Source organism: Perca flavescens, chromosome 11 (assembly GCF_004354835.1).
Source record: "Perca flavescens isolate YP-PL-M2 chromosome 11, PFLA_1.0, whole genome shotgun sequence".
In the NCBI taxonomy this organism is placed as follows: domain Eukaryota; kingdom Metazoa; phylum Chordata; class Actinopteri; order Perciformes; family Percidae; genus Perca; species Perca flavescens.
In genome coordinates this window covers 30,610,587-30,622,880 of record NC_041341.1, presented here as the reverse complement: position 1 = coordinate 30,622,880, position 12,294 = coordinate 30,610,587, and the positions used below count along the sequence as shown (strand labels likewise).

At 41.9% G+C, this 12,294-nt stretch overlaps 1 protein-coding gene across 2 annotated transcripts in view; it reads right to left on the bottom strand.

Annotated features, from left to right (window-relative positions):
• The window catches only part of tmeff2a (transmembrane protein with EGF-like and two follistatin-like domains 2a), a 126,334-nt gene that overhangs the window by 70,345 nt on the left and 43,695 nt on the right, over positions 1 to 12,294 (bottom strand). For both annotated transcript variants that reach the window (XM_028591642.1, XM_028591643.1), the window contains exon 3: positions 4,841 to 4,970. In XM_028591642.1, coding sequence (XP_028447443.1) covers positions 4,841 to 4,970 — 130 coding nt within the window. The remainder of the gene's footprint in view (positions 1 to 4,840; positions 4,971 to 12,294) is intronic.

Sequence of the window (12,294 nt, the reverse complement as noted above, 5' to 3'; positions counted from 1 at the left end):
CATGATATCACGATATCCAAAATCTAAGACAATATCTAGTCTCATATCATGATATCGATATAATATCGATGTATTCCCCAGCTCTATATACAATATATATATATAAAATATATAAAAGATACTGTTAATAATTTAACCAAAAATGAAGTGATTGCCATAACATTGATTTGCTGTAGTGGATTTTAAAATGAATTTCAATCAAAAACATATCTTTGTTATGTCAAGGGAATTACTGAAATTGTTCGGTCTTTGTAAATTATAGAGTGTGGTCTAGACCTACTCTATCTGTAAAGTGTCCTGAGATATCTCTTGTTATGATATGATACTATAAATAAAATTGTGTATGTCATGATAGCTTGCCGGTATGAAAAATACCTCAATGAAAACTGTATTTTAATGAGGACATTTTAAATGTATTTTTTTTTTTATTTTACAATTCCTTTTCCCTTGCTCCTTCTTTCAATCTTATCATGTATTTGTCTTAAGGTTACATCTTATTTCACATGTGTCACACCTACTGTTCTTCATCCACATGTAACAACACAACCACACTAACATTACTTGTCACAAAATTACCCAACAACGCGGTGTTCACAATTTAAACCACTGTACTATACTTACAAAAAAAGAGTGAGACCTCCACAGGAATGAACTTTGATAGGCCCGAGAGACGGAAGTATAGTTGTTCACTGTGGCCTTGTTCTGGATAAATGCCAGAATAAAGTGTACATCTGAGGGTAATGTGATGCTGAATAGAGCATATACTGTTGAACAACTGTCATGGTCTGTTTGTCGGAAGACTGCAACACAGAAACATCCTTGTTTCAAACCTGCATTAACTTCTCAAAAGCGCTGCTTGTTGCATGAAAGAAAGGGGGTCTCTATCCCTTTCTCTTTGAAAAGATACACAAATCCATGTCACACACACACTGGCTTACACTATCACATGTCTTGAAAAGGACCTCACACACACACACACACACACACACACACACACACACACACACACACACACACACACACACACACACACACACACACACACCACAAACAAGCAATTTAGAGAAAGGCTGGACATTTCATGTGCCTCCTGGCACAAAGACACCACTACTGTCACTGCAGTCACATTTCCAACTCTTCATATCTTGTCTATGTCTCCACATGTTCCCTCTGCTGAGCTGTGCCCATTCAAGGGCCTTTTAATGGACTTCTGCCTGCCGCCTGTAACTCAGGGTAACTGAGTCAGCGACTGCTCAACTCAAGCCAGAAATGCTATCTTTCCCCTAAGCAGTGATTCACATATGCCTCAGAAACCGACATCGCCGTGCCAGTGGATTCATTCATTCACAACTAAGCATATTAGTCAGAACATGACTCACTAATTGGTAGATTCAGAAAGAATTCCTCTGCGGGCGTGAGGGAATGCTTTTTTCTGAAGTGTACGCTGATCCATTTGGATATGCCATCGCAGAATTAAACACTTTACATAGGCCAAACCTAATTACACATGTTCTAATGAAATAAAAACTAGACGGGGAAAAATGACTGCCTGCTTTTGTGTATGAAAATGTCATGGTCTGTTAGTACAATGAAAAGTTACACTAATTAATAGGAACTTCATGTATGCATTACTAGATCAGACAAGTCGTTTCAGTCACTGTGGTTATTTTCAAAAATAATGCCCCAGGTACAATTCATGGCAGCAAATATACGCAAGGAACTGGGTGTCTTAATTAAAACAATCCCACCTTTTGGGACATTGGGAAGTAAAATGTAGTGATTTTATGAGGATCTTATTTCTACTCATACCTAAAGAGTGAATTCATATAAGCGCTCTCCAAAACCCGTTATGGCCAAGGACCTTTAACTTTATGGCACTGCATACTCCAAGCAGCACTACTGGTCTCCGCAACACGGCTAATGAAGTGGTTGACCTTTTCCGACTGAAGACGCCCACTCAGCAGCTTAAACACCAAACTATATCAGCAAACAGTAATCCCAATTATGTTAGATAATAACAAACACAGTGCTTCCCAGCCAAATGAAAAGATGAAAACAATAGGCATTTCCATCACAGGAAAGGGTATAGAAAGGGAAACTATCGTCTTAGAAAAAGGTTGTTGGATGGGTATTGGATGGGTATTGGATGGGTATTCCCTACATATTAGGGATAATCTACACCCAAGCAGTTGTTGAAGAATATAAAAAAAGATAAAAACAAGACAGAACATAATCACTCATTGATGTGAAGCAGTGGGGATTTGTCTCTGTGGGAAAAGTGAACACAATATCAAAATTGTATATTTCTTTCTTCATCTTTTCTATTGCAATGTCGGAAAACCAGCAGCCGAACTGTGTTACGGCAGTATTTACATCATTTGGAGGACACATTACGTTCTGATCTTTGCATGTTCTTTTCATTTTGCACTTAGTTCCCAATAAAATGAGAACACAATACTTTTCATTTGCCAAGCATTTTATTTACACAGAATTAAAAAAAATAGGCTTTGCCATGTGGTTATCTCATATAGACTATTAATTTTTTGAATTATTAAAAAACTGTATGCTATATCGTGATATCCTGTATATCATTATGGAGATATGAAATAGAGTTGTATTCAACCAAAACAAATCTTGGTCAACTGAAATACTACTACCTACTCTTCAACCAATCAATTGGTCATTGGGGAAAAAACATCTGCATGTTATCTCTATATGAACTAAATTGTCCACAGTGCTCTCTACCTGGTAGCATTGTGTGTCTATCAAACTTTACATTGTTAATGCTTTGCAATGGGCATATTCACACGGTCCTACAAACACCGGCAGTGTGACGAGGCGCTGAGCTCTGCACGTTTGGAGTTCGCAGAGAGTTGAAGAATGTCACTTGTAAAAAGCTGCACTGGTCACTGAGAAATGAATACCGCTGCACGTGCTTCAGCCTTCCCTTCATCCAGGGCTTACTCTTGTCCCGACCTTGGATGTATAATAAGATCGGTGCTGACCCATATGGTGCAGACCGTCGACATCTTTACTTCTGCGGATATTCCATATCATAGCAACCAGACTCAACAACGGCCCATCCATCCATCCATCCATCTTAGTCCGCTTATCTGGGGTCGGGTTGCAGGGGGCAACAGCTCCAGCAGGGGACCCCAAACTTCCCTGTCCCGAGCCACATTAACCAGCCCTGACTGGGGAATCCCGAGGCGTACCCAGGCCAGATTGGAGATATGATCCCTCCACCTAGTCCTGGGTCTTCCCCGAGGCCTGGGAGGCACCCAGGGGTGCATCCTTACCAGATGCCCGAACCACCTCAACTGGCTCCTTTCGACGCGAAGGAGCAGCATCTCTACTCCGAGCTCCTCACGGATGACAACAATGGTATCTCAGCTAAAACAAATGCTGTGCCTCTAAAGCGTGCTAGCTCTCTAGCTCTCCCAAAAATGCTTTTTTAGACCTTATGAAAGTAACAGCAGCCATTGTCCGACCAATGAGAATTTCGTCGTACACGAGCGTATCGTTCAACCGATTGATCAATCGACCTGGAGACGTCAGACCTAATATGAAATGATCTATATCGGGATAAAAGATTTTGGTCATATTGCCCAGCCCTATTCCAACAAATACTGTATACATTCTTCATTGTACTCTATTAGTCAGACAAAAAAAAAATACAAGTAGCTTTCTCTGGGTCCCTAACAGTATTATTCAAGTAGTCTTTGAAAAAGATAATGAAAAAATAAACGTCTACACATTCCAGAAAAGAATGAAGTGGCTATCAAGATGATGCGTGATTCAGCCATTCAATTTTCTGCTATGTTGAGCATGCCTCTTGGCAACTGTGTTACAGTAACTACCTATGACAATTTGGCAAGTATTTCAATTTTATGCCTTTTGACATTTATTTAAAACACTATGTAATGAAAGGTCATAGCTGTCAAGCTTTCTTGTACTTTCTGTTTAACACACCGGATTTAAATAAACTGTTTCATTAACTTTTTTTTTTAACACCCAGCATTTGGCCAAGAGGCCTATTGAGCAATGCAGTGTTCAGTTTCTTTAGAGAACGTTGTGTAGCTTTGGTGAAATCTTCATCTGTTCAATGAGAACACTTGTCACTGTCATTGTAGTGGTGCTTGTTACATTTAACTCAGGAACATTACATCAGTCTGTCACCTCTAGTCATTTTTTCATCATGCGTTTTTGTCATTTGTTTGAAGTGATCATACAAATACCTTTGTAATTACTGAACCCCATCCACTGGAAGCACTTGCATGTATTGATGATTAAACAGTGTTTCCTTTAGGATTTTTTTAGCAACGGGGGCAGGTCCGAACAGCAGCCCCCATGAAACAAACAAATATATTTATTCACCTCTATTCACACACACAATGAGGCATATTTTAAGTTGTGATTGAACTGTATTGTAGTTACTATATAGGCTAACTTTGATCTTGACATATAGGCTAAGCATTCTGTAGCAAATAACAATAAACCTACTATTAATTACATTATCTTAATGCAGTGTAACCACTTCAGCATGTAAATAATGCACCTAAAATACAATATAAAACGTTCTCTGACATGCACTCTAACAATCCAGCCCTATTTCTGATACCGTGGGGGGCAGAAATGTTGCCATGGGGGGCCGCCCCTGTTTTAACACTGTTATACTATTTAAGCCTCAACATGGAACGACTGTATATACAATGTTCAAATTAGGTTTTAGGTTTAGAGTGTTTTCTGTTGGCGTAAATGTCACGTGGGTGTGTGTTTGTGAGATGTGTTTTTGCTTGTTTATAAATCTGTGTAGGCACCTTAATGTAACTGTACATACCAGCAGGGCAGGCACCTTCTGACATTATGAGTACTTCAGACTGCTGCTTGCAGGCATCCCTGCGCAGGAAACACTCGTTCTGGTAGTTCTGATTGTTGGAGCCGCACACTGGCGTATAGTCATTGTTGCACTGCAGAGAGGAGAGGAGAAAACGAGGTGGTTAAGAAGATGAGGATAACAAGCTGAGATGATCATGTTAGGGTCATCTAAAAAAAAAAAAGGTTGTCTGCTAAAATAAGGCTGAATTTTCATTCAATATGTAGATTTTCAGGATAGACGCCATTGTCTTGACAAGGTAAGTACTTGAGTACTGAAGAAAAGGAAGTGAAGTGAGTGAAGGACTGATCTTATCACTGTACGGTATTTGCATAATGTAAGCTGTTTTTTGTCAGTGTGAAATGTATTGTGTATATATTTTCGGCCCACCTTGGTGAAACAGACGCAAAAGGTTTTTGATTTAACTTGGCCAGTTTACCAAGTTGGTTGAATTAGGACTAGATAATAATGATAAATCATGGTCAAACTAAATGAATTATCAATCCCCAAGGAGTCACTGTAATATGGCTGTTGTATACGCATTCACCAACAATAGAGAATACCAGATACATGATACTTCCATCATACTGAAACAGACAGCACAGTTTGACAGATCTATAAGTTAGTTTGGAGATTTGAGGGTGTACATTTGTTTATCACTGGCTATCTGCTTTCAGTTATAAACTACAGTTGAGCGCATGCCTTGTCAGACATTGTATCCAATTATGGAACTGACATATCATCACAATCACATCCCAATTTTAAAGGCCCTGGAAATATGTTCTCTCAATTAACTTCTTACTGTGAGTGATCCTACATGAACACACTAATGTCTGCCAAAGTTAGGACAGTTTGGGTTTTGAACTAGTTTTAAGTGGACTCATTTGGAAAAAAGGGGATGCTATGTATTTCCATGCACCAATCAGAGTTAAGCAACATTTGAATCAAATGACAATCCTGCTCAAACCACACTCACACAAAACATGATGAACCAGATTAACTGACTTTTTGAGTCTAAGGTTGCTTTTGCTTTAGGTTGCTTTCACACCGTGAATCAAAATCCAAATCTGTGTTGCCCGTTCACAAACTTGCCCTTTTTCATTACAATTGACCACCACCATCAATTCCAAGTATTCCTACTGGCTTGAAATTTTACATTTGCGTTTGCATGAACTGGGGTAGAAGCTCCATATTCATGCACCATCTTTAAAAATACGTTAGCCGGTAAGGGACATACAGGACATACTGCTCCGCCTTTCGCGTTTTCGCTGTCACATGATAAACTCACAGGTGCTGCTAATGCTGCTAATGGGTATCGTAGCTTCCCAGCCCCGGCAAGTTTGAAGAAGGAAAACATGGAGGACCACACACATTGAAAATCCAAATTTCAGGAACAGGAGTCTTCTTCTTCTTTGCCCAGAAAAAGAAAAAGGAGACTGAAAAGAGCAAGAGACCGGCGTCATCAGAAAAAAGCATGAAGGCTACCGTAGCTGTAATATGTACTATGAACTGCGTGGCGCGAGAGAGTTGATTGCGATATATGATCTCAATGCTAGATGTGTGAAAGCGCCTTTAAATTCATGATAAATAATACCTACTGTAGTTTGTTTTTTACTTCGCTGTTGCTTTTTTAGTCAGTTGGTTTACAAAGAAAATGTGCTACACATTGTTTTAAATGGGTCATATTCATGGACTGGTGCATATATCTTCAGAAAACCATCCAGCATCTACAGCTGCTCACCACTGGTGTTGCTCCACTGGAGCAGGAGCAGGTTAAGGGACTTGCTCAAGGGCACTGAGCAAAATAGCTGCTAAGGTACGAGAGAACATTGATCATTCATTTCGCCACATGGTTTGTTGGCTTCAGAGCAACTCTAGATTTTTCAGATGACTGATGGCACAAGAGCACCGAGTCTTAGTTTTTCTCTTTCTTTCTTTTTTTGGGGCTATGGAGGAGAGATATTCATTTGATTTGATATTGATTCCCCTGTGCTACACCACAGGAATAACAAACGTGATTACTCAATTGAGAAACATTCCCTTCTATTCCCTGGGAAGAAAGAATGGTTATCACAGGGTCCAGAGAAATTGTTCCACCACAGTCACGGCCTATAACCCGATTAAATGTAAATGTGCTGAACAATGGGAAATGTGGGAAAATGTGTTCCTGCTGGGTGTGGCAAGGACAACGGGCTCGGTTGAAAGTCCCACAGGAACAAGGCTAAGGAGCTCATGGCTCTTTGTCTCCACTTCAGTTCCCCTTTAAGTCTCTAATGCAGGGGCCTTCAACGTTTTTTTAAGCCAAGGACCCCTTAACTGAAAGAGATACAGAGCAGGGACCCCCTACTAAATATATTGTTTAAAATGAGTTGCATATAAAACTGGACCTACAATAACATGTAGGGCGGCCTAAAGCCTTTATAGGCTACATACCTTTTTAGTGCATAGAATACTATGCTATTAAAATAATAATTGTTTTAATGTTACGCATACTTGTGGCACAGTGAATCCTTTGGGATAAACTGTATCTGTGGATGGCTATCTTAGTGACTACCTTACCTAAAGGCCAGTAAGGCTAGCATTCATGTTTTTTCACGAAGCGGCTGATTTATATTGTCTAATAATATGTTGGATTCATGTTAAAGGGATACGCCACCGTTTGTTGAAATAGGGCTTATCACGGTCTCCCCTAGCTGTAGATAGGTGGGCCAATGCATGTTTTGTGCGTGCATTGTTTTAGTCCGGTGCAACACCGGCAGTGCTGAGGTAGCAGCTTCGGTGGCCATCATGTTGAATGTTAACAAAAAGCTGCTCGCCGTCGCTGCGTCATTGTGTAAAGCGGTTGTGATTGGTGCCTCGATTTGGAAAAATTGGAAATGGGCTTTAACGGACTCTTGGCCAGATGGACTTGCAGAGTTACAGAAGTTCGTCAGGGTTTTCCCAGGCTATAGGTGCACTAAGCCAGCATGAAAATGCATCCATGTCTTTCCATGTTGGCCCTCGACTCGCACAAAGCGATTTAACCTTTATTTATTCAGGGGAGGTTCACTGAGAGGAAGCCTCTCTTTTGCAGGAACGCCCCGATCACATTCACACAGTTATACATTCATACCTGGAAGCTGCCCAGTACAATCACAGTCTGATTATTTAGGCCACCACTGCCTCTGAGCTGTTTAAAAACATTCGCCAAAGTGAACACATTTGTAAATGCCTGCCTCAAGTTTTAGTGTGGACAGAAAAAAAAAAGGGAACTTTGTTAAAAAGATGGTGTAAGCCTGCTCTGACACAGGTCAGGTGCTATGAAGCTGTAAAGAGGTACACTTTGCAACCTTTTGTAGTTATTGTGTGACTTTGTGTGAAGCGGAATTAACACTTAAAAACACAAAGCAATAACACGAACAAAACTAGCCTAAAAGACATTAGACATTCTAATACATACAGACATTCTTCATTACTTCATTTAATTTGAACACACTACTCATACTTTGCATTAAAGTGGTTTTGTTGAGGTGGACTCCACAAAGGACACAAACAAAAAAGAGAACAGGTTATATCTTTGATAACAGTGAAACATTTTTGTAACATCATTTTAACCAATGAACTCAATTTTAGTGACTCAAAACCTTTTGATTTACCGATCCAAAGCATGCATATAAACTTCAAACTATGTCAGAGAGAATGCTCACCTTCTTCTGGGATGTTTCTCTCTAAACAAAAAGGCCAAAGGCCAAAATGAACCAAAAATGTTTCGAGAACTCTATGGTTTAAACAACCTAAACTGAGTAATGCTAAAACACAGTATACAGTAGGTAGGCAACAACGCAGGTCTTTCCATTCATTTTGAATGGGGGTAGTGCGTTTGGGCAGCGGTGGGGGGTTGCCGGAGGGGGGACACTCCAAAAAACCGCAGCGGGCCTGTGGCGATAAGTTTAAACTGACTCAACTTTTGGAGAACAACTACCTCACGTCATGCTGCGGTGGCCAATCATGTAACCGGCGATCAGACTTGAGTGTTTGGAGCTATGGTTTGAGGCGGTGTGTGAGAGCCCCGTACAGCAAACAGGAAACATCACTGCCTCTACCGCTGCCACAAGAAAGTCTTAAAACACTAGGAGGGTAAAAAAAGGTAACACAAGCACCGCACTGCCCGGGAGATTGTGTAATAGCCGAAAGTTTCCTGCAACAACAAAGCACTCGCTATTTCTCGCTCGTCTCTTTTCTTTCTTTCTCTCCTGTGAAGTGAAGCTGCCTTCAAGTGCGGTCGGAACTGCTCCTCAGGTCTCTGCAGGGTAAATCCAGACAGCTAGCTAGACTATCTGTCCAATCTGAGTTTTCTGTTGCACGACTTAGGCCGGCTACACACTGGCTGCGTGGCGTGTCCGTTTTTATTTCGGCTCCCATGTTCACAGGTTAGAGTTTACACACCGCCTGCGTGACACGCACGTCTCAGGCGCGGCTCAACCCGCGCCCGAAAACGCGTGCCTGCTAGAAATAGAACCAACGCCTATTTTTCACGCGACACGCGAGCGTGTTGGAAGCGTTTCCAGGCAAAATAGAATAGGAAAAGATGTTTATATGTAATTTAGACACAAATACATATTAATAAATAACATGTTGATGTTTGAAAGTCTATAGGTTTTGATATAAATGCAGTTATAAATGTAATAAAAAAAAATTATTTTCTAATATGGCACTTGCCTATTTTGCCGTCAATACTGCCGATGTTGTCTTTGCTGTAATCAAATCAGTATACATTTATGTTTAACATGGTATTTCATTTTATCAATGGGAAACATCCATGTGTCCAGACAAGGCTAGCAGCAGCAGCATCGCGTCAGACACGTTTCTGGTGTGTAAATACATAGAAAAATCCACGCAGCCACCACGCAACAGAAACGCCATGCTCCCGCCACGCAGGCAGTGTGTAGTCGGCCTAAAACAGCCTTTGAACGTACATGTTCCACTAAAACAAGTTCCTTCCTATTTTCCTATATTTTGCAGCACCACTGTCATTGAGTAGGGCACTTAGCACCGCCCAAGACGATTGTGATTGGTTTAAAGAAATGCCAATAAACCCGAGCACATTTTTCTCCCATCCCAGAATGCTGCGTGGACTAGCAAGACCCTCCTCCGCATTGCTGTGGAGATAGATACAGCTGAGACTCAGCACAGTGGCGAATGTCTGTCCAACTCATTCTCATTACTATCATACGTCATATATGTAAGTTATACAAACACATAACTATTTTAACCTAAACTACAATCCTTTCCTAAATGTGACCAAGCCTGTTGCCTAAAGGCCCAGACACACCAACCAGACAGCTAACCGTTGGCAGAAAAGGCAGTCGGACTGTTCAGTGTCCCCGAGTTGGTCAAAAAAGTGCCTCGGAACACACCAAAGCGACAAGACGTAATATGTCTCCATAACTGCAGGCGGCACTAAACTGTATTGTCGCCCAAAAATGAAAACCGGCAGCTGATTGGACGAACGCATCATGTGCGTCTGGTTTCTCCGGAAATTCAAAGACTGTCATGGCGGCTGGTTCAGAATACGATCTCATATTGTACTAAAATAGTTCACTGAAACGTGTTTCTGAAAACATTTTAAGTGAGAAATAGGCCATGCAGTTGCTGAATCTGTCTTCATTTCAGATCGACAAAGGTCAGTTTAAAAGATTTTCGTCAGATTTTGAGAGACTCTAGTCACCTCATTCCGCTTCCCGTTTCCGGGTTAGCACTCTACCAATCAGATGGGTCATTTGAGTCCAACTGCCGGCAGTGCCCGCCCCGCCGATTATACATGTCAAATCAGCCAAAATGAAGGCCGACGGCCCCCTCGGATGGACGACGGCACAGAACACACCAAACCGACTCGAGTCACTGACCTCGCCAGACTGTCCGACGGCAGATTATCGGCTTGGTGTGTCTCGGGCTTAAACCTAACCATACCCTGCCCAACCAAAGGGGTACCCAGCGTGTTACAAATGACCAAGTGGCCGTATGTGACAAGTTAAGAGTGAGAATGTGTCAGTCTGTCACACTTCTTGCCAGGTGTTGGTTAAGATTTTCGTTGTTTGACCCCCTTTGAGGACAAAGAAGAAGAGATTTAGCGACTTTCCTATTGTTTAGGGGTTTGAGTGTGGACAGAGATCCTTATGCAAAGGGCCGACGAAAACAGTAGTGTGAACACACATTGTTTTCATACATAAACTGCTTTTTCAAATTTAGCAGGCTTAGTGAGAATGTCATCTGAGACACACAGGCACACAGAAGGTCTGATTGGCCGCAGGGAGAAGCGCAAAAATAACCATGCCATCGATTCTGGAGCCCAGGAGCATCAGAACGATCAAGTGTGAACACTGTTTTTATTCAGCTGAGGGGAAAAAGACTGCACAATACACACAAAGAGAGTAAAAGGAGGAGGAGTAGAGAAGCGAAAGAGAAACTGCACACTGGCTCTTTATCAAAGGGACTGAGATGGAGGAAGGAAAGAGGCTGTGGAGAAGACGAGAGGCAAACACGATGAGTGAAATTGGGCTTTGGGGGCAGAAGACGTCAGTGGAAATGGATGAGAGCGAGACAGAAGGAGACTGAGGGGTAATGAAAGTAAAGAAAAATACAGACGTGAGATGCAGACGGCTAAAGACAGAAAGAATGAGAGAGGGAGAGAGAAGGAGAGATGGAGCTCAAAAAAAACTTGGCATGATAAAAAAGAACCACAGTGCCTGAAGAAACCAAGGCAAAAAAAAAAAAAAGGACATCATGAAATAAAATTAAAAAAAAAAAAAAGAATGAGGAGAAGAAGAAATGGGGACACAGACCGAGAGAGGGAGAGGAATAGAAAATCCCCTCAAAGGAGAGTGGGAGAGAATTAAAAAATGGCAACCCTACAAAGGCGCTTGGAATAGCTTTACTGCAGGCCCGTGCTTTTCTGCCATCCTCTATCCTTCCCCTCTGTCTCTCCTCCCCCCCCCTCTTCCCCTTCCCCTCACTCTCACACTCTCTCCCATCTGGCTCAGGCTGTTCTTAACCTGGGGACTCCCACTTTATGCCAGGCATGATGCAACGGAAGGGAAAGCTGCCCGGCAGAACCCTGCGGGTGTCTTTTAAGAGCGCCTTCTTCTCCATGAAAAACTCCCCCTACCCCATCGCTTGATCTCCTCCCGTATTTGGCGCTCACCCCTGCGGAAGGGAAAGGAGTGATGAGAGGATGGGTGATTTAAAGCCTCCGTCTCTACCGAAAAAAGAGGCACAACACGGAGGCTGCAGCTGTGCGCAAATTACAGTTTCACCCAGAAATCTCTCGTGGGTATAAGAGAGGATGCTGTGTCCTACGGGCCTCCTTAAGCATGTCGGGTGTGTCCCTTTTATATTTTAGATGAGGACCACAAGTGAGCGTCTTAGACAGGTATGAAAGC